Raw genomic sequence first — 22,795 nt, forward strand, 5'->3', positions numbered from 1 at the left:
GCTACTCTCTGGAATTTGATGCAGACACGAAGGGGGATAGTTCCAGGTTTTATCAGATTGTCCTGTCGTGACTTAAGGTGGAAGCCACCAACAAACCTATCATCATCTCTGGAAAGAAAAAAGAAAAGTACATGAGAGACATATAGGAACAGCACAGAAAAGATGAATAGTTATCCTCTGTAATATTACATTATAGATTGTGCTCTATTATATTAGAGAGAATAACAATTCACCTTTTATAATCGAACCAGAGGATCAGAGCATCAGCACTAACCAGAAAACAGACTTAAGACAAAAAGTCACACTTCTCTGGACAATGGGTAATTGAATGGAGGTAATCAGTACTAGAAGATGTTTTGGAGACCAGAATCAAACGTAAATTTAAAAAGGATCGACTACTGCATGGGAGAAAGGTCCAGCAAAGGCTGTCCAACACAATGATATGAGTGCAAGTTCCTATTCAGAAAATCCTTAATCTGCTGATGGCTGGACAGGTATACTGAAGGAGGAGACCCTGTTTCTCCCATTCTTTCTCACAATGTTGGCTGCTACCAGAGAGGGCGTAGCAGGCTGGCTGAACCTTTGGGGTTTTTCCCAGTTCATCTGGTTTAATGTTCTAAGTAGTGCTAGTCTGCATATAGTCTAAATAGTGTTAAATAATCCAGGTACTCTTTACAGTCAGTGGCCTTTTAGATGCAGGAATGTTCTGTGTGTTATTTAAAGTGTTAGATGTAAATTATGATGCAGTCTTTCCTTTGAGCCTTTGTCCCTGTATAATTTAAATCCAAGGCCCTCGTCCTGCAGCCCGGTGCCTGCAGCTTCCCGCTGCAGCACTTGGCCTGAGCTGAAAGGCAGTGTAACGCAGATGGGAAGGGAAAGAAAGGGGAGAGGGAAGGTGAAGTGGCTGGGGTAGAGCTGCGTAGAGTCTTAGGCTTTCAGCTTTCTAGGCTGGCTACTCTCAAATGAAATCATCTTTTAGTTGCTTTCCAGATTTAGGCCAGACATAATCAGGAAATATTGATGGTACCAACGATTGTTATTGACGCCTTGTGTATTACTTCTGTGCTTTAAAAATCATAACTGAATCTGCAAGCAGATGAGGTGTTGCAGCAGCAGCCCTTTGCTTCCAAATTACAGAGACCCCGAAATAAGCTGAATGGGTTTGAAATTAAAAAAAAAGTTATAAAGTATTTTTTCATTTGTATTTCAGAGCAGAATTAAGGCCCCATGTACATGCTACAAATATCACCAAAAGAAGTCTCTAGAAAAACACTGCTGAAGGCTGGGCAGTTGTTTTTCTTGCACTCAGGCTTTAACCAGTGCATCTCGCAGACTGACCTGGGCCTTTGCATTAATAGTAACCCCTGGAGAAACAGGCAGCAGTCTTGTAGGCTGCAGTTTGCCTCTACACAGTCTATACTGGTTTTGGGCAAGCCATAGTGCATTCTCATTTTGTCGTCTCTGTTCACAGCCTGTACACAGAAAGCTGCAGAAATAGATGGCCACTAATAGCTAAAATCCCTAGTTTTGGCAAAGCCTACGTTAATTCTTGGGGTGGTTTTTTCCCCATGCAAAAGGGCGAGGGAGGTTCCTAAGCTGTTTGCATAGAACTGCCACTGCCAGCCTTGAAAATTGTTATTAGGTCTCCGGCCACCATTAGTCTCGAGCTTGTAACCGCCAGCAGCATGAAGATCAGGTCTGACAGGGCAGCTCTCACTCTCTCGCTGTGCTGAAGTGTGAGAACCACAGGCTGAACGTGTCAGGGCTTCAACACTCCGCTGCAGCAGCTTGTTTTCTTGGCCTGAACAATTTTAGCCCTTCTAAGTTCTAGCTAAGAAACAGATTTCATTGTGCAGCTAATCGACGAGTTTTAGATATCTTAATCTTGAAAACATCCCAAATTATACACTTCTTTTATTTCAAATCCCTAAGATGTGCTAAATGGGAAGCATTGAGGAAATTTAATTAGACTGCCTGCCTCTTCCTTTAGTTCCTAAGTACTATGGGTACTTTTCTTGTCCTCCAAAACCTGCTGGCTAGATTTTGGGGCAGATGTTCATGTGCAGTCATGATTAAAAGCATGTGCATTGGATGCTGTTGAAGCCTCTAAGCATTCTGCATTTATGTCTTTTGTTTCAGGATGCTTGGGGAAAAGAAGGGATCATCACACAGTTAAAAATGTCATCTACTTGCTTTCTTCTTTTCCATGCAGCTCCTCTCTTTCAGTCAGACAAGTAGCTGCCAGGAAATCTATTAATTGTAAAATGATTTTGATACATGGTGCAATGTTTTTGAGAACATTATCTTGTTATCTTTAAAAACTTTTTCACTCGGTATACTCAACCTAGTGACAATTTCATTTCACTATCCCTTGGCCCAAGTAATGATTCCAGGTTTCTAATTAGAGAGCAAGAGGGAAGGGACTGCGGGTGGTCCCTGGGGCCTGAGCTAAAAGTGCTAAGAAACACTCCTGTAATAATTTAACAGGCAAGAGAACTCCTGCCGGCCAAGCCAGCTCGGTCGGTCCACCCCAGCCAGCCATGTTTTGGCTTCACCTCCCTGAGCTGTGCGAGTCGTGGTTTGGGCCCCTCTCTCAGCCCTCCTTATGGCTTACCTGGGCAAAACCAGCTGCTTACCTCTTTTAGGTGTAGAGCATCATTTCAGCGGCAAATTAATCAGGCAATATTGAATAAATGTCCCCGTCGTGGATAGTGTTATTCCATGCCTTTTGCTGCTTTTCGCTGGTCGTTCTCTTTCTTCTTGGTTTGCAGCATATTTTAAATTCATTGAGACAGGAAAAAGTGTGATTGCTCTTCCACTGTTTCAAGAAGAGGATATTTGGCTGCTCCATTCACTGAAATAGATAGCTGTAAAGGCACTCTGGGTGCCTCATCTAATTCCAGATAAGCCTTGAGCTCTCAATACACAGCACAAGACAGAATCTAATTATTGAAGTAATTATTATTGCCTTCTCTGCTATACCATGTTTTTCCAAACCCAGAGCCACCTTTGGAGTCACAGCTGTGGACCCTGCTGGCAGCAGTGGGACGCGATGGCAGTTTGTCAGCCTGGGAACGATTTGACTGTACTTACCTGGAATGAGTTACTTATTTAAAGTCTCACTTGTCTATTTTTTGACCCTGAAAAGAATACATGATGGGGGAAAGTTTTCCCTTCTTCACTCAATGCGTTCTGATTTCAATGGCTGCATTTCTGAAAAGGTGGTGCTTTTTTTTTTTCACCTCTTCTGAGGAATCTGATACTAGCTAAGGCTACAGTTGGGCTACCCAGGACTAATGAGACCTGCCGTTTTTTCTTCTTCTGTGTCAGTCTTTGTAGGAGTGGGAAGTGGAAACTATTCAATCAATAATCATGCAACACTATTTTGCAACAATGGATCTTAAAGAAACAAAAAATCATCCTCTTTTTCTTTTGTTACTACCAAATGCCTGTGAGTTTTAAAGTGAGGATGTAAAAGTGAAATAAATACTGGCCAGTGTGTAAAAGTTTTTCATTCAGATGTTATTTTTAGGTAAGACCTGTAACTCCAGTTTGACTGAGTAGTCATTGCAGTCCTTTGAGTTTATACCATGCCATCCTATTTAGCAAGTGCACATTTGGCTCATGAAAGGTTTTAAATTATGTGTGGGTTGGTGTATGTGTATGTATATGTATATGTATAAGTTTGCTGTGTAAAAAAAGTCTTCAATTTGTGTATTTGAAAGGAACCGATGGTCATATCTACTCTTTTCCAATGAAACCTGAGTATTTTGAACTTTTTGATAAGACGGTAAGGTTTATCTATATTCTCAGACTTCTCTTAATGATGAACATAGTATAGGAAACATTTTCATCGATTTGAGAAGTGTGTATTAGTGCAGTAATTAAAAGGAAGGCAGGTTGATGAGTGTGGATATCTAATCCATCTAATCTGGGTTTAATGCCCTGAGTGCCTGTCGAATGGGATTCTGATTATGAAAACTTGCATTTGGGGAGCATACCTTTCTCCTACGAAAGGTAAGCATAGCAATGCAGAGATTAAGATTTTTTTTGAAGGAATGTATTAAATTCTGTCTTCTCTATATTAAAATAATTATAATCATTTGGTAATAATCTTGCTCTAGGCTGCTAACATTCATCATCACTGGCTCTTTTTCCCCTTTGCATTAGTCTGTAGGTGGTGTTTGAATGTAGCACCATAAACAGCTTTAGAAGAGAGCGCTTGCACTTGATTTCTTTGACTAAATCCAAATCAAAATGGCTTCAATTTATACAGCTGTAAACACTGCTCTAAGTTTTAGCATGGGCACAATATATCAGAAGGATGGTAGAATCATAGAATCATTTAGACTGGAAAATACCTTTAAGATCATAGAGTCCAACTGTCAACAATGCCCCCTAAGCCATGTCCTGAAGTGCCTTGTTGACGCGCTTTTTTAGTACCTCCAGGGACGGTGACTCAACCCCTTCCCTGGGCAGCCTGTCCCAATGCCTGACAACTCTTAGTAGGGAGTGGTCCAACTAATAGAGGTTTGTTTACTTTGTATTCTGTAGAGTCTGGTCACTGTTATCAAATTATCTACGTTTGTTGCATCATACGTAGAACGTTGTGCCATTTGTAGCTGCTCATGAAATTTCTGTAAAAGCTGCACTGAGAAACATGAGCATATAATTTAAAATGATGCCTTGGACATTTTTATTCCCAAATGGTGAAAAATATGTATTGGTCCTTGATTTGTGCAGAAATTGTGATGGCGATGGAGATAGTCAGGTGGCATCTGGAGGAGGATTTTCAAAGTTCAACTCACAGCTTGGCATTCAGGGCAACTGGATGTGCTGGTGCCTTGTTCTGCTTCCGTAAAGTTTCACCCAACCAGCCTTTGTTTTCCATGTTTTAAATGGGGCCTTTGCCCATATAGATTTAATTTGAATGAAAACAAAAACCTCTCAAATTTGTAAGAAAACAGCATGTTCTGTGCATGGTAATACAGAGAATGCAGTAAGCCTATCTTTAAGGCAAATGCTATTTGCATTTACTGGTAGGACTGAGGCTCTGTCGCTGAAAGCAAACAGGTTAACCTTTCAACTTAAAATTAATTGTCAGTTTCTCTTAGCGTTCTTTCTAAGCTTTTATGACTTCTGTTTCACTCTTAATATATTTGCATTTTGACAAGTCACTGTGTATGCACTATGGTAAAATAGCTATCACAGCAACTCAAATTTACAGGTTGGAAGAATTATGCTAGTTAGGGACATTGCTTTATTTACTCTGTCTTCTTCTAGGATTAGTTCTGTTCTGTGGATTAGCCAGGGCCTACATACAGTTAGTGATACACTGCAGAGTCAGAGCAGGTGTGAGGAATTTCTGTCCTTCCCTCCCTCAGAGGACAGAAATCCTTTAATTTCCCCTTTTCCAAATGGGGCCCCATGTAATTTCATGAAACATTAAAACAGAGAAAGATTTTGAGATTGCGGACAACAGTGTTGCAGCAGGTGTCCTCACTGTACCTTAATTCTTTTTTTTTCTTTTTTTTTTTTGTTAAAGTATCTTGTTTCTTTGCATCTTTGCTGACAAAAATATGCAATTTATTGCTTAAGAACATTGAATCGTTAGAATTGTTTATTTCCCTTCCTGCTGCTTTGTGTTCACAGCCTGTGGGACAACGTGATCTGTAGACCAGAATGGGGAGGATTACTACAGCTTTGTTTCAGAAATGACTCAAAACTCCCAGATCTGAACAGCCCTGAACTTTGCAATAAGATCAGATCTGAACTTTGTTTCAAGTACCTCTCTGTTTTTCTATTCATAATGAACTAGCTAAATATATACTAGATCAAATGAAAGAGGTATTTCATCACCAATACCTGGAGCATCTAACTTTTATTAGGAAATAACTGATATTGGTTTAAAACTCAAGTGTGCATTAATCAAAGTAACCACAGATATTTTGAAGGATACTTTATTGTCGTAGCCATAGTATTCTTCCAGCCTTGTCTAATGCTCCTACATCTAAAATCCACCATGACCTTGAAGAGTTTTATAGTCTCAATGGGGTATGACAGAAAAGAGACAGTAAAAACCCTTGCTTGTCTTGTTGGTGTGGTTGTATAAATGCAGTTGCTGTTTATGTGATATAAAATATAACAGACTTGCAGTGTGCTTAGGTTGCGTTTTACTTAAAGTAGGGTGACCATTTGTTTTTTTCAAAACTAGCTGAGCACCAGTGTGGTCATTAACAGGCTTTGTTCACCATCTGGGCAGAAGAGAGCTCTGCTTAGTTGGGTCCCATGAATGTTGGCATTTCTAGGAGTTGGCTACTCGCTGGGGAGGGCCCTACAGGTACTTTGTGATTAAACATCCAGTTGTGATCCTATCTAGGAGGGGAGGTTAGAGTTTGCTGCAGGGAACTTCAGTGGAATCTTGCATGTTTCCTCTCAATCTCCAGCGTCCTCTGGGAAAGCAGACCTAAAGGCTTGTATTAAATTGGATTGCGAGTTTGGCATAGGAAATAGCTCCTTTGATTGTAAAATACAAGGAGGCTTCCTGAATGGATTGAAAATGTAAATGAATGCAAATAGTTACTGCAAACAGAAATGCTGCTCAAACCCCCACTAAGTGGGTCATTTTCCTGGTTCCCGCTCCCCACATCTGAACTTCAAACCATCCAGGGGGTGCCTGTTTCCACTGAATTTCTGGGGTGGTTTGGAAGCTGTTGGCACAGGGTGGAGCAATGGTCTACCCCTGGGCTTTAGAGGGAAGGTCTTTGGCTAGTGGAGGACGGTGAAGAAAGCACTTCAGTATGCTGGGTTTCTAAGCAGGTTTATAACATCAGCTACATGGTGCAGTTATACAGAGAGTATAGAGACAGACAGAAATACATCTGATTAGGAAAGATGGTTTACATGGGTCCCAGTCTTCACTTGACCCTTGTGTGTGACATTTAAAGCTTAATGGCATTAAAATAAATCACATGCTCAAACTTTAACTGCTTTGCTGAGCTGAGGCATAAACAAAAACATGAAAAAGAATCCTAAATTAGCAAAATTGCTGATTTTGCAATGACTTTCATCCCTCTTACACGGTGTTTAAAAGAGAATGCAAAATGTAAAGGATTTATAACTCCAACAACCAATTTTAAAACTATCAACTTTGTTAAGTAGTCTCTACATAATATAAGTAGCCATATACCTCATTTTAAAGAAAGCACAAATGAAATAAAATATATTAAAATATACATAACATACACATACATATACAGACATCTAGTACAGGTATATAACCCTTCTAAATTGAAATGCCCTAAGTAGAGAATCCCCTAAAGAAGGATCTGTGAATCACTGAACCAGGGTGGCCACAGAGCCAAGAGAAGGGCTTCAAAGACAGAAAATACGAAAGTAGTGGAAGAGTCTGTGTAGCTTTTGAAGAAAGAAGTCATGCCTCACCAATCTAGCAGGGCTTTTTCAGAGAAGTTCATAACCATTTTTGTAGCCAGATCTGGTCAGCAAAGTACAGTCGAGTCTTCAAAAGCTCCTGGATCAAAGACCTTTAAAGAAATAAGCTACAGTGAGATAAGAGGTATTTTCCTCTTGCAGAGTAATACCTGATTAAAAGAAGGTAGAAATAAATTGTCCTCTTCATAATGGAGAAGGGCTTTATTAGGCTGCCCAGCCCCCTTTTTTTGGCACTTTGGATGTTCACAAAACTCCATGCTAGCTGCAAATGGAGTCAATAGCAAGGCTAGCAAGTTGGCAAAGTTTGCTGATGACTACTTCAAATATTTCATATCAGAACTGATGCTGTGAAAATGTGACAGTAATCTTATAGTAGAAAATGCTTAAGCAATACAACAACCAGTGATATTTTTGTGTCAATAAATGCAGAGTAATGCAGTTTATGTGCTATGCATACACGACAACAGGATCCATTCAAGAAGAAAGATCTGGGAATCACTGTGGATAATTGTCTGAAACTGTCAACTCAGTGCCCAGGGATGGTAAAAAGCACAGTGTTTTGTGCAGCTGGGGAAGGAAGAGAGAAGAAACAGAAAGTTTTCATAGGTAACCTGTTGCGGTATGCTGCAGTCATGAGTCCATTCACACACTGGTGTTTGCAGGCAGTATTAGGCTTCTCATCTCAGGAATGGTGAAACACCATTAGAAAAGGGAGAAGAAGAGTCACCAGCAGCCTGCAGTCTCAGAGATATTAAATAGTTTCTGTATGAGGAGGACTCTTCAGCTTGGGAAAAAGCTGCTGAGTTAGGGTGTGTTAGAAGCGTATTAAGCCATCAATGGTATGAAGATGGTGAACGAAGAGAGGCAGGGTGCTACTACTGCAGCTCATGAAGCGAGAATCATAGCATGCCCACATGAAATGCTCAGGCATACCCTGCATTGCCACGGAGCTGTGGCGGGCAGAGGTGTAAATAGGTTCAAAAATGGGATTAATAAGCCTGTAGAGCATTTCTCCATCCCAGGTAGCCAGCCTGCAAGTGTCGGGTCATGTTTGGGCAGTGCCAGCTAGGAAGACTCACCCTTTTATTTTCTTCTTTCAAAAAAAGCCTTGCTGATTTAAGACAGAGGGTGGATGAGTGGAGGAGGAGCTTCCAGTGAGTGCCTTTTACTGTTGAAGCTTCATCTGTTTATGTTTTTTTGTCCAGTCAAGCGCTGTTTAGGATACTATTTTAGAGTGTAGTCAACCTGTGCTCTATGGAGTAGAACTGCTTCCTTCCCCGAGACCTCATTTCACAGGATTTCATGCAAGTTTAGATTAAATCCTCAGCTGTCACTGGTCCTCTGCTGCAATGAGTGAAAGGTTAATGCGTTGCAAAAGTAACTGTGATAATCCTGAGCTGTAATTTAGTCTGTTTAGTGTATCCAGAGGATTAATTCTCAAATGCATTAAGGAAAACAGGAAATAATGCACACTTCATATTGTCTCCCTTACACTGTAGTCTCATTTAATTAGCCACTGAAACAACCGACTGAAAGCTTTCCCTCTGCCTTGTTGTTTGAATCATGAATTTTAAAGACTTTTGAGAGAATGACTCAGGAGGTGAAACAGCAGGACTTCTGATGTTATTTATAAGCTCTGTACTGGAAACTATTTCAGTGTCTGTCGCCATGAAACTCAAGCAACTTAGTCTGTAATTTCATCATTTGAGACTAAATGACAGGAGAACTAATGCTGTCAGCGCCCCACTGAACAGCATTAGCATCCTCTATTGCCTCTGCTTACTTGCAAAATGGATAATGAAATAATCGGCATTAAAGCCAGCCATCAACAAAGGTTATCCCACGAAAGAAGAGGTTAATATGTGCACCAAAATACATGCAATACATGTCTGCAATAATTGGGTTTTCATTACAGTAATAGTTCCAAAGACTGTGATTAAGCGACGGCAGCTCACAAAACATCTGTGCAACACCTACCACAAGCAGCCACGCGCTCCATGGGGCTTGCAGCAATGGGGATGCTGTGGCATGGGGGGAGCCTTCCAGCCAACCCATCCCAAACAGAACTACCATTGCAGCAGGCTTACTTCCTGACCACTTAAGATTTGTGACTTTGCTGGGTTTTAGAAAGACACAAAATGAAAATAAAAAATAAGAAATTATGTTCCTGTTCATATCTTTTATCTGTTTTTTTTTTCTTTGGTAGCTCTTTGACACACATCCTTTGAAGGAAAAATCATGTGTCTCCCCACCTCTGCCCTGCAGTTTTGACTTTTCAAAATGTCTAGGGCAGCAGTGCTCCAGCTATGAGAAGTGAGAGGCTATTGATTCTGTTACTGTATGGACATATGTGTACCTCCACACACCCATTTCATAGGGTGTGTAGGAGCACAAAGCTGAGTTAGCACTCTGGTGTGAGGAGAATGCTCTTATCTTCAGTGTTTATGCTTTCCTGGTACATAGCAGTTTTTAACTGCATAGAAAATTGTGGTGTATCCCTTTGCCTCTTTTTTTCCTAATTCTAAGCACTCAACATAAAGGAAAAGGACATATATTTCATCAGGTCTTGCTTTATTTCCAAGGCATCGTAGTTTTTTAGTACATTCCTGCATAGTGTCGTTGGCATTAAAAAGGTCCAAGATTGGAATAAACTTGATAATGAAGTAAAGGAATTTTTCTTGTTTCTTAAGGAAAAAGCAGGAAACAAAAGCAATCTTCAATAGATGGGGGGGGAAAGGAATCTGTCTTTTGTAGCCAGGAAAATCACTGCAGAAATAAAAATAAAGTTTCAGATCAGGTCTTTGTGTTGACATCTTACTACAAGCAGTACCTTTGATAGTATGGAGATTTGTCTTCACAGGGAGCTGAAGCTTGAACACATAGGTACTTGGAAGATGCAAGAGATACATGTTATCTTGCAAAGCCTTTCTTTTAGCTTCATAAACTTTGGAAACTTTGAGCAAAACATCCGTTGTTAAGGCATTTGCAGCTTTGCTGTTAGGAGGTAGTACAGCTTGCTCAACAGGGCACTGGCCTAGGCTCAGATGTCTGGCATCTATTTCTTTCTCAGCTGCTGTGAGAAAATGAATGTGCCATCTCATCTCTGCATGCCTCTCTCATCCTGCAGTCCCTCTTGTCTGTTTAGAGTGTATGTTCTTCTGAGCTGGAGTCTCTTTTATTTGGAGGCGTATATATACTGTGTAAAATGGAGTGGCAATTCTGCAGCTCCTCTAGGGACTACTGTAAAATGAAACCTAAAAAAGTTATACATTATTGTAATTCATTAGCATATTAACTTCACTATATATGGCAATGTACACGTAGAGGTCAGTATCCCAAAGATCTAACTGTAATATTGAAGACCCAGCACACCCAAGAGAGGTTATACAAACACTGGGGAATTTCCTATCGTATTTGAAAGTTTCATGGAATGGTTGTGTTGTGAAGTTTACTTGAAAGCAAATACAACTGGGAAGCCATTGATAGGGCTGTACGGGAAATGTGTACTGACTTCCAGACTCACATTTGGCTTCCTTTGGCAATTAAATACTATTTGGGTTATAAAAAAGGAAAGAAACAAAATGTAGGACAGAATGTAATGCAGAATGTTTTACACTGGAAAAATACTCTGGAGTTACTATATGCTTTCCCCCTTGAAGACATCCGTGTTTTATGGAAACTGCCTTTGTAATCATTCTGATAATCAATAACTAATTTCCCAGTCATTGTTTGCACCAATAACACTAATTTTAATGCTTAAATATCTGGCAGTACAGTTTAATTCTAGTGGTGACTTATCACAGCAATACATATGAAGGTAGTAGTGCTTGACAGTGACTGACAAGAAGCAGTGGTCATCATTGACACGCTCATCATTCATTTTGTGGTTCGTTCGTCCTTCTACCTCAATAGCAGCATCACATCTTCTTAAGTTGGCAAGAAGAAAATGTGGCAGACAGTTTATTAATGTGTGAAGAATCGGTGTTTAATGTGGACATGTTGTAAGGCAGGTAAATATTCTGGTCATCAGCTAATTAACATTCACATTGTGCATTTCATGCTGAGGTCAGAAGCTAGAAGGGATGAGCAGTTTTTCAGAATTCCTCAATGTGTGTGTGTGTATTTTCATCAAGATACTCTTACACAGCTGATTACTGAAAATACATTGTCAGTATCCATTACTAAAGCAGCTGCTTTTACTTGCCTTGTGCAGTGCGTCAAACCATGTCTGAAATATAGCTGGTTATGCAGAGACTTATGAAATGAAGCTTGAATTCTTCATTTGTTTATGGTGTGTCAGTTATAAGAGATGTCTGAATGAGCCAAGGAAATGGCACCATGGGTTAGAGAATCCCACAGGATGGTTGAGGTTGGCAGGCACCTCTTGAGCTCATCTAGTCCAGCCCCCCTGGTCAGCTGCAGCAGGTTGCCCAGGACCATGTCCAATCAGGTTTTGAATATCTCCAAGGATGGAGACTCCACAGCCAATCTGGGCAACCTGTTCCCATGTTTGACCACCCTCTCAGTAAAGGTGTTTTCTGGCATTCAGATGGGATTTCATGAGGTTTGATTTGTGGTGATTGTCTCTTGTCCTGTCAGTGGGACTGACAGGAGCCTGGCTCCCTCTTCTTCGTTCCCTCCCATCTGGTATTTATACAGATCTCTTCTTCAGGCTGAACAGCCCCAGCTCTCTCAGCCTTTCTTCATATGAAAGATGCCCCAGTCCATTAATTGTCTTAGTGGCCCTGTGCTGGACTCCAGTAAGGAGCTCCAGATGGGTAGATGGAGAGATGCCGTTTCTGGAGATGGTGGCCCTGGTGCAGTGGCACAGGAGGCGGTGTATCTTACTCCTGCTCCATGAGGTAGCCACCATCTGGGGCTAGGAAACAAGGTCCTGACGGCATGTTTGGGCAAGTCACAAACAGGGCAAATGGAGAGGATGGCAGGGTTGGCAATGGTAGCAGCAGAAGGTTGACAAACAACAGTCGTTAGGTTTGGTTGTTGCTTCTGGGAATTCACATTAATAAAACAAAAAGCAATGGACTGCTTTGGTGCAGTTTTATACCATTCCCTTATTTTTCTCACAACTGCATGACAGTGAATCGGCACATGAACAAACACTTGCCCTTGGTGGCAAAGCTTGGAAGATGGCAAGTCTTAAAAGAAGGTGCAGCACTTGGGGAACGGAGAAGGGGTAAATAATGTCTCTATCTGAGAGACTGGTTGAACTGTGTGTAGCAGACCTGCAGTACCTAGGATCAATATGTTTCCTAGGAGCTGGATTTGATCACAGGACACCTGCCTGCTGTGCTAAGGGTACCCTTGTGATTAATGATTTTGTCAGCTCAGATGACACCAGTATCACCCCAAACCCCCCAGTACAATTTGGGTTTTCAACAGGCATTTGATCACACAAGAGCATTTGCTGGTTGCGCATGTTTTTAAAAGTGTTACATTTATGGATTAAGTTGATCTGTTTGGCAAGCGCTGCCCTGCTCTACAACCTAAGGACAAAATCGGTTTCATCTGCAGCCTGCTGAGCATGCACACTCAGTAATCGGTCAAGTATAAGGAAATGAGCTCAGAAGGAGTTGAAAGCAGAAAACCAAAACAAAATAAAAACCTGCAACCTCCACAACAAAGAAACCAGAAAGCCCAGCCTGAGAAGTTAGAAGCATTACTGAGCATTTCCCTCTGACCCTACTTACACCACTATTTCCCACAAAGGGCAAGTAAGGTGGTGCCTCGCTGCGACAAGGAGAACCCTGCTTTAAGTTCCCAAAATACACATGTTGTGCTACTGAATAGTGGACTGCTTGGCCCCGGCAGCTGGGCCGAACATGAGATGTATCTTCTCTGGTCCCTCCATCAGACCCATGTCAACAGGTCCCACCAGGCACCTGGGGGATCGCCAGTGGCACTAGGTAGCTGCCATTAGGTAACTGAACTGCACCACTGTACTAAACGGGGGTTTTAAATGGAACTATGAATTATCTATATATTATCTTACCTAAGCTGTAAATTATTAATTATTTTCAGTTTTTTATTTCCAGTATTTTTGATGCATTCAAATAGTAAGTACAGCATTTTTGGCAGCGGTTTTCAACTTACCCTGTTTTCATGACACAACACCTACTACAACCAGCTAGAAGCAGTTTCTCACTGATTGCCTTATTGCCCAGCAGTGTTCCTCATGTGATTCGCATCACTGTAAATGTGAACAGACTGAAAAAGGACAATTAAAGAGTGCTGTTTGGCAAACATCCCTCTTTTCTTCATGGGTGTTCTTGCTCTGCAAACACAGGAAAGCAGCAAAGTGCATAAAACGTGACAGTGGAGCACCCAGCCCGTCGCTTGTTTTTCTGTTTGAGTATTGGTTCCACCTGGAAATCAGAATTAAATAGGAGATACTTACCTACATAATACCTCCCATCTGAGGATTTTTAAGTACTTAATTAGACATTTCAGACTCTTGTACAGATGTATACTATCCCCTTTCTAGGTGGCTAGCATGGAGATGGGTGAATAATTTATAGGTCTATGAGACTTGGCTACTCATCTGTTTTACTTGACTGCTAGCTGACGTAGCTGGCAAAAATAAACTTCCATTTGTTACTGGCTGTTGTTCCTGAGGGAAGTGTTACATAATAACAACAAACCCCCCCCCCCCATTAGATCCATGGTAGGTGAAAGAACAAAATGGTTAGCAACTGGAGTTTTAAAACTTGTATCTAGGTGAATTTTTCCAGTTTCTTTCAAGCTTCTGGAAGTGGCATGCTTGGGTTTTCAGGCAGGTTTTGTTTGAGAAGGGTTAATAATTCAGTGGCTATCAAGGATACAGTACAGTCAGCCAGCTGATGTGCTTTGAAACCTCACTGTTTGAAGTGTTATGCAGAATTCTTCTGTCCCTGCCCCTGCCTTCTGTAGGATGGCACTTATGCTCACAGCATTGCTTCTTCTGTTAGTTTTTAGAAAAGGGGCTGTAGGATCCCATGGACTTTATTTAGGTAACCCAACATGACTGCAGTCTGCAGAGCCCTGCAGAACTTCCCTCTTCATGGTCATCTGCAGGGGTTGATCTCAGTCCTGGATGCATTTACTGGCAAAAGGGCACTATTCAGTGTCTTACCGTAGCCCAGTGACCTCTGGAAGCCATAAATATCTCCGGGCAGCTAACATCAACATGGAGGGGTCTCAAGTTTGGAGCAGAAGACATGAAAATTGCTTGCAGTCATATCTGTGCCCCAGGGTGTTTCATGTCTAGAGGCTTGCGTGAGGCCCTCGGCTGTAAACTGTTCTTCTGCTCAAAGCCAAGAGCATGGATTTTCACTTTTGTTTCTAATTACGTAGGATAAAACTGCTTTCGTAGGGTCTTTTCCTTAGTCTCACAAGATGTTTGCAGGTCACTGACTTCAATGCTAGCCCAAGGGATGAAAGAAACAGCACAGCCAGTTTAGGAACCCTTCCATATTCTCTCTACTCGCACACTCTGATGTTTCTTGCACAGTAATTTCTTGATGCCAAAGTCAGATCATTTGCTGACTTTTAAAATCAATTTAGAGAACAAATCTGTTTCAGCATTTCAGGGAGTTAAACATTACAAAGCAATGGGTGTTTATCCTTGTTCCATTGATGAAATGCTACTCTGTAAGTCCATAGTTACTGTGATTAGTGAGATGTCTATGACAAATTCCAGGCATTAATTTTTTGTCTTGAGCCTTACAAAAGTGTTCAGAAATTGTAATGGGTTTGGCTGAGTGGCTCAACTTGTAAAGTGTGTAGTGCAGAAGTCCATCAGTTAATGAATTTATCATTGTTCAACCCTTTTATGGTTGTATATATTTAAAATAATTCAGAATCAAATTTTAAAAGTGAATATGACTTGGCATAAATTCAATGCTAAAATTAGTGGAACATGATTCAGCACCTCTAACCTACCCAGTGACTTCTGTGGGATTGCATTGCTTCAAGTCAGTAGCAAACAAGTCTTTTAAGAGCAAGAAGAGCCTCTTAAAATCAATCACAATACCGTATAACCGTATTCTACAGCATTTGGTCTTTCTGCGTATCATCTCTCTTATGAAGGGATCTTCACCTTGGATGGAATTATAAAATGCATTATCTTTCTATTCCTTCTCTCTAAAATAGCAGTGAAACAAGCAGTCCAAGTCAGTCCGCATTACAGCAATAGAAGCATGCCTGTTAACCACAGTGAGAGCTGGACTCTGTCCTGAATGACTATACAAGTGATCAAAAGATATGTATTATAGGAATGTACAGTTATGCTGTGAGAAATTTTGCTTTCATTCTCTTCAAAGGCTTCAAGCATCTCAGGGAAACCAGGAAAAATCCTAACAGTAAGTCTTATGAGCACACATGAGTTTATCAAAGCCCTCATCATCTGATACTGATTTCCACTGCGTGTAAATAAATATATGAATAATTTATTTACTTCATCTTTATAATCAAACAACCCTGGTTTTTTTCCCTGTCTTACTTGGCATGGTAGGAGTAGCCTCAGTCAGTGTTTCTGCCGGGGGCCCATAGCTCTTACTTGTGAATTCACATCAGTGCTTGTTCTCTGGGTTTGATGACCAAGCCAGGAGGAGATCCTGTCGTGCTAGGTGGGTCCTACCCTGGGAGCTGTGCACCTCCCAGTCTGATGAGCGGGCAGGCCAAGGGAATCAACGCAAAGGAATTGCAAGCGGTGAATCTGTGTGGTGGGGGTAAATATCACATTTACTTACTTTCAAAATTTGGCGTGGAATTCTGTTAATGGTGGAAGGGTTGTTGAGATTAAAACAAAGCATAAAACCAGAGAACGGGAGGCAAAGGTAATGAAGTGGGAGAGAAGAAGTTGCAAGGGGACAAGAGGTCAGACAGGGTCAGTGGGGACTGGACCAGGCAGAGAATGGCCAGGGTGAAAATCTCTGCTGCAGCACCCGGTGTGGTGGCAGCTTCTCCTGCTCCTCTTGGCTTTGGTCTGCCTTGGGGCCTTGCGTGATGCCTCCCTGGCATTATTTGTGCTCCCTGAGCCCACCTGGCCTGGGGAAGAGTAGTCCTTTCCCTTCCCATGTGCCCTCGGAGGAAGTCAGTTGTTCCTGAATGGGAAGAACTGTGGTTTCACCCAACTTGCTTCTGCCCCAGCTGATGAGGACTCCTGACTGAGAGGGTAATGTAGTCCTGGGCTATCTAGGTTACCCCAGGGTATATGGAGAACTGCTCTGAAACAGCATATCCTTGCGATGAACAGTCTCAAAAGCAAAAGCAAATCCCAAAGCGTTCCCCAACACAAATAATAGCAAGGAGAGGATCCATCACTCAGTCGTAACTCATCATCGGAGCAGTGGGATGAAGAATGGAGCAAGCGCCGCCACATGTGAGCTTCCTGTAGGGATTTTCCTACTTGGACTCTGCTAGTCTTTGAGGAAAATGGATGTATACTGTTGCTGAGGAAACGAGTCTCCCAGGGGAAGGTCGGCTTTTCCCCGGTGTGAATTTTTGCTGCCTCACGCTCACTCAAGTCAATTAACCTAAAACCTACAAACTGCACATGCCATGGTTCTGTGCAGTTATTATATGGAACTTTATACAGTTGCATGTGGATTTAATCATAAACAGCCCAGGAATGGATTCAAGTTTATATGCCTCTTTAAATATTTGTATTCCTATAATGGAATATTGCCCATTTTTCTCTCTAGGTGCCAGTTTGCGTGATGACCTCCGTAAATACTTCTGGTTTCATCATTCTCAAGGGGACACGATGACAGTTCAGGATCCAAACCAGATGAATCTCTGTGCTGCTGTTTGGACTGTTGTCTCCTATGTGATTGCTGACATGGAAGAGATGTTGCCAAGGTAATAAAACACCAAGAAAGAGAATTTCTGTTCTTCAGTAAAGATTGTGAGTCCACTAATGCATGTGGTCTACAGCTGTGGGAAATTCTGGTTTTCACCCTAATTTTGTGCATTATTATGTCTGTTTTCCTCAAAGCACATGCTCTTTTACACATTCCTGTTTCTTTTTGCTGTTTTGATGTCTTCCATTTGTTATTTTCACTTAAAATTTCTTCTCTTAAGTACTTTTTAAATTTCTGATGAACGTATGATACCTCTTTGATTATGACATAATAACCATTTGTATGCAAACCGATCCTGTGCAGCAGGAAAAATATACCAAATAAATTTGTTGCATCAGAATAATTAACGTATTGAGTTAGTGTATACATTTATGGGTTTGGTTTTGGTCTTTTGCTCTATGCATTAGAGTGATGTACTCTTAATAAAACAGCCCCCTTTTTTTACTCTAAGATAATAGTGTAGTTTAATGTTATAGGAGAAATTAATCTTGGCTGTTTTAATGGTAATGTATGGTAAACTGGTCAAAAAATGGTCAAAATGCTAAAATAATAGGGCTTTTAATAGTTCATTCAGCTCCTGCTGTTAAATCTTACTAAAGGTTGTTTCATGCAAGACTCAGATAAACCAGGACATAGAGGATAGAAAGCCAACCACAGGACTCCCAGATCTCCTGTGTTTCTTTGGGCACCTCCCTGTGGAAAGCTGTGTGTGTCCTTTTCTTTCTGATGGAATACTTGCCATAGTGACATGCAGAGAATTTCATATGGCAGTTTTTCTTTGAAATGCCATGATGTTTCAGAAACAGCATCACAGCTGTAATTTGTGACCTTCACTACCTGCCAGCTGATATCCAAACGAAGTGTAAAAGCAGATTTTAATTCAGTCTTCTGAAGCCATTCCCAGCTACCCCTCTCTTGTGGTGATCCTCTCCCCTGCTGGAAGCCAGGCGAGAGGATACTGGGACATATGCACTTTGATGAAGGAATTAATCTGGGAATTTGATTCTTGTATACTTTATTGGGTTTTGGTTTTGGTTTTTTTTCCTGCTCAAAGATTATGAATATTCAGATGAGTTTCATGGGTATCAGTAGAGAAGATGTAACTGGTGTTGGGGAATATTTTAAGGCATATGATTTCTGCTTATTTCTTTGTGACATGATCCTTGTTTGTGCTTTTAAATTTTACAATAAGCAAACTTACTGATGTGAATACCTGCTGCAATATAATCAACGCCAGACAACTAATGTAATGAACAACACGGAGTATTAAACCAAATGGCAGGCAGTTCCTGGTGCTGTTAATCAGCTCTGTAGCTGAGCAATAACTGAGTGATGAGCCATTCATTTTTATAGTATTAATAACCATGATATCTGTTTACCATGATAATAGCGGGTTTACATCAAATTTATTAAATATTTCAGTTTTCCCTCCAAATCATTTCAGGAACATAAAACCTGCCTGGAGATACTCTGCTCTTTCTTTTTAAAGAAATAGTATTGAAATAAAGTTAGCAAAAATTTCCTCTGCTTTCAAGGCATGATGCCTATGCTTCTTTTTTCTGATTTGCTTGACAAGAGCATAGCTGGTGGTGCTCACCACTGACAGATCCTCAGCTGTCTCTAAATCCAGCCTTTTGACCTTCACAGAATATTACTGACTGTTTCCTGAACTGCGTTCCACATCTTTTTCCCTCAAGGTGTGCCACTTTGTACATCAGAGACTCAGAAGGGTTTTCCATGAAGTTACGTTTATTGTTACAAAACTTAACCTGTGCTTACTTGGAAACAGGGTTTATTTCTGTTTTTCTCCATTGCCTCAAGTCAAATGGAGAATCTCTGGAGTCAAGAATACTCTCTGCAGAGAAGAACGCTGTGGGATGCACATTGCGCCACGGTGCATCCCAAGATGTGCTTGTTGGCTCCTAGGCTACATAAGATAGGCCATAAAAATTAAGACTGAGATGCCTCTGAAGAAAATTTAACCTTCACGTCAACTTCAGATACATAGTTCTAGAGAGAAGCTTTGCAAAGTGGATTTTGAAAAAAAAAAAGCTCAAAAATCAAAATTGCCATCTTATTTGTATAAAAATAGTGACATTAAAAATATTTTCCTTCTCAAATTGAAAAAGAAAGATTTTTTTACATGTAAAACCAGATTTCATTAAAATAAGACAAAGTCTTTTTGAATTATCAGTTCTTTTTTGTCTGATCTGTAATGGTTCTCAGACCGAAAAGTTCAGCTGTTCAAGGTGCTGTCCTGATAGCCTGCCTGTTCAGATGTACCTCTCTCAAAAATTTCCATAAATGAAGAGATGCTAATAAATTTCTTTCCTTTCCCAGTGGAATTTTGTTCCTTCTGTGCAATAGCTCATCTTTATCCCTGCTCAGTGTAGCAATTATTCTGTTTCAATTGGTGGCAATTAAACTTATATCAGCTGATCGATTTTCAGTTCAAGAGCTCTTCTGAAGTGATCCAGGTAAGCCAACATAACTTTGCTTTCCACTGGCATGCCACCTTTGATTTTTTGAGATTTTTCTCAACTTCAGTTGAGAAAGTAATAGCTGAGGATATTATTTATATTACTATTATTGTCAGGGTCAGCTGCCATAAATCTGTGTTTTTCATAAGTATTTTGGTGACATTTTAAGATAAAGGGGCCATGTGTGCATTTCCCTCTGATAAAACACTATCAGCTTTGGACTAGGTTGCTTTTTGCCTGCAAAGATCTGTGAGCTAAGAGTTGAAAAAACAGCAGTAGTATTTAAATATATGTCAAAAATTTAAATTTCAAATAAACATTTTCCTCAAGGTATTACATATCTCTTGCATCTGCTGAGAAGGGAGGCCCCTGGGTAGCCTTCCTTTCTGCTACAATTCAAAGCTTTCAGATATAGTTACAGAGGGATGAGGCCAATACATAATTCATTTACCCGACTAGACTATAGCACAAATGCTGACGAAAAGTCTCTTTTCAATACTGCATAATGTAACATAGGTAATTTTGCCAGTAATAAAAGAAGAATTGCAGGATAGGAAACCGAGTTGGTGCTTTTGTCCTTCATGTGTCAAGACATTATTGGAGTTTCACTGACTCTTTGAATGATTCAGTTCTATGTGATCCCACAAGATTTTTACCTCCCTTAAAATAATTAAAAACAAAGAAAGAGAGCTATTTCCTGGAACAAGAGATGAAGCAGTGCTTCTGCCACTGCTACACTGCAAACATCTCTGGCTGTATATTTAGTTAGTATGCTTCCCCCATAACGATTTGAGACACTTCCATTTACCATGAGTAAATATCAAACTGATCTTGATATCTATATCTGTCTCATGAAATATACACACCATCTAAATGTGCCCAAATGATTAATTTACTGCTGTGTAATGATTAGCATAAAAATCTCATCACTGCACAGGATAGAAATGTTACCACTAATTGCTGGGTGAAGTGAACAATGTTTTCTGCATAGAAATTAATGATGCATGCATCGCAGCTCTTCAATGGGAAAATTCAAGACTTTCTGGAAGAGAAGCTGCTGCTTTTTTTTTTTTCCCTTTCTGCTAAATGATAGGAAAGCCTGATCACATATAATAGAAAGGAATATTATTTTGTGCACAGTCCGTTTTATCTTTGCACCACACTTTTGGAAATGTTTTAACTTAGACCTTTTGTAATCTTCTGTCTACAGCAAATGCATGTAAGCACTGTCCACCTGCACACCGTAGTCTTTCATGGTCAAACTTCTGGAAGCTCCAGCCCTTTTGCACAAAAGTTTGGCTAGCTATGGAGCTGTGATTTGTAGTTACGGTTGTTTAATAAATACATTGTACTAGCATATGATTAAGGCTTTTAGGTGCTTCTCTTTTTAGTAATCCTCTTTGCCCTTGGAGGAGGGACCTCAATGACAACTTTTTATCCAGCTCTCTGTTTAGCTTGCAGTTTGATTTCACTTCAGGACAGATCAACCTCCTTTAGTTTATGTAAAGTTTCTGTTTTCTTGGGTTTTTTTTGGTCTTTCACTCCATCTTTCTCATCATCTGTACTGTGATATGGATAATAGGAATGACTAACCAACTGAAAAAATCTGTGTATTTTGTGCCTTGGGGCTCAGGAGCTGCAAGACGTGATTGAGATGATTCTGAAGAGCAACACGTAGCACATGGGTGAGAGCTCTATCCAGGCCACCACTTGTCTTTATCACTGGCCTATGTTACGGCCAGACAGAGCTTTGTGATCAATATGTAATGAGTTTTCATCACCAGTCATGATTTTCTACATAACTATGTGAAAAGCAGGTTTATGGAAACCAAAGAGGGAAGCGCTGGAGAAGGGACCACAAAAATTAGAGCAAGGTAACACTGAGGCAGCAACTGTGTCTTCAAGTACCAATGTTTTACTCTGCTTTGCTGCTTGATCTGGGGAACACTACCTAAACCTACCTCAGTTTCACTGTTAAATGTTGGTAGGGGTGTTTGGTGTAGCCTGATTTAGCAACACTGTGTTAAAATACATGATGCATGTAAAATGTAAGTTCATAGCAGAGGTGATGTTCAATTGGAGGAGAGGAATAAGACGTTAACGCCTTTTAGCTACATGAGAATTCATCTGTAAAATGTGTCTTTTAGTAATTACTGTTTGCATTTACATTACTTGCGTTATTCGCATTTGCATTACTACTTGCATTTACTATTTGTCATCACAAACAAAAAGAAATAGTCCTCCACCAGATACTGCCATTTCAAGATAGAATTTGGACATCAGGCATATCCATTTTAAACTATGGTACAGTACTTTGCATCCAGGAATTATGTGGGACAATTATGTATGCGAAATAGTTGCACACAATGCCATCTATATATATCATTTCACAGCTTTGGACCATCACACTTATGCAAAGTCTCTTTCATAAAATCAGTGGCCATACAGTGGGGCAATATGGGAAAAGAGAATACATCAAATGGTTTTCCAAAAGTCATGCAGCCAGTCAGTTCTGAAGTGAAGTTTAGGATACAGAAGTTTCTACCTCAGCCAAGATGTGCTGCCCATAAATGAGTTGCTACTTTCTTTTTATACCACTGAGATAATTTTGAAGCCGAAGTGTAAAATTTTGTGCAAAAGTGACATTTTTGACTGATCATATGCAACACACTGGACTGCAAATTCAGGAGAGAGAAATGAGAAAATAATTTTTGTGTTTTCTCTCAGCTAACCAAGTTAGTGATTTCTGGAAGGAAAACAAGTAGGCTTATGCCATTTATATTAACCTTAAAACAAATTAATGCATGCCTGCACACATTTCCCTCTCTATACATAACACAGAAAAGCTTTCTTTCCTTGGAGATAACTTCATTTCTGCTTTTTATCAAGGCATGTACATTATAAGCAGAAGTTGCCAAAAAAAAATCTGGATTTACAGAGTGGCAACTATATTCTTTAGCCTTAGTAGGAATTGAGATAATAGCGCTGCATGCATCTTGATAA

The 22,795-nt window shown here is 40.4% G+C and overlaps 1 protein-coding gene across 1 annotated transcript in view; it reads left to right on the top strand.

Annotated features, from left to right (window-relative positions):
• The window catches only part of CPQ (carboxypeptidase Q), a 166,822-nt gene extending 147,295 nt beyond the window's left edge, over positions 1 to 19,527 (top strand). The window contains exon 8 of the mRNA XM_049820501.1: positions 17,154 to 19,527. Within this exon, the coding sequence (XP_049676458.1) occupies positions 17,154 to 17,314 (161 nt within the window). The 3' untranslated portion in view covers positions 17,315 to 19,527. The remainder of the gene's footprint in view (positions 1 to 17,153) is intronic.
• Positions 19,528 to 22,795: the final 3,268 nt, after the last annotated feature.

This window comes from Accipiter gentilis, chromosome 2 (assembly GCF_929443795.1).
Source record: "Accipiter gentilis chromosome 2, bAccGen1.1, whole genome shotgun sequence".
Taxonomy (NCBI): domain Eukaryota; kingdom Metazoa; phylum Chordata; class Aves; order Accipitriformes; family Accipitridae; genus Astur; species Astur gentilis.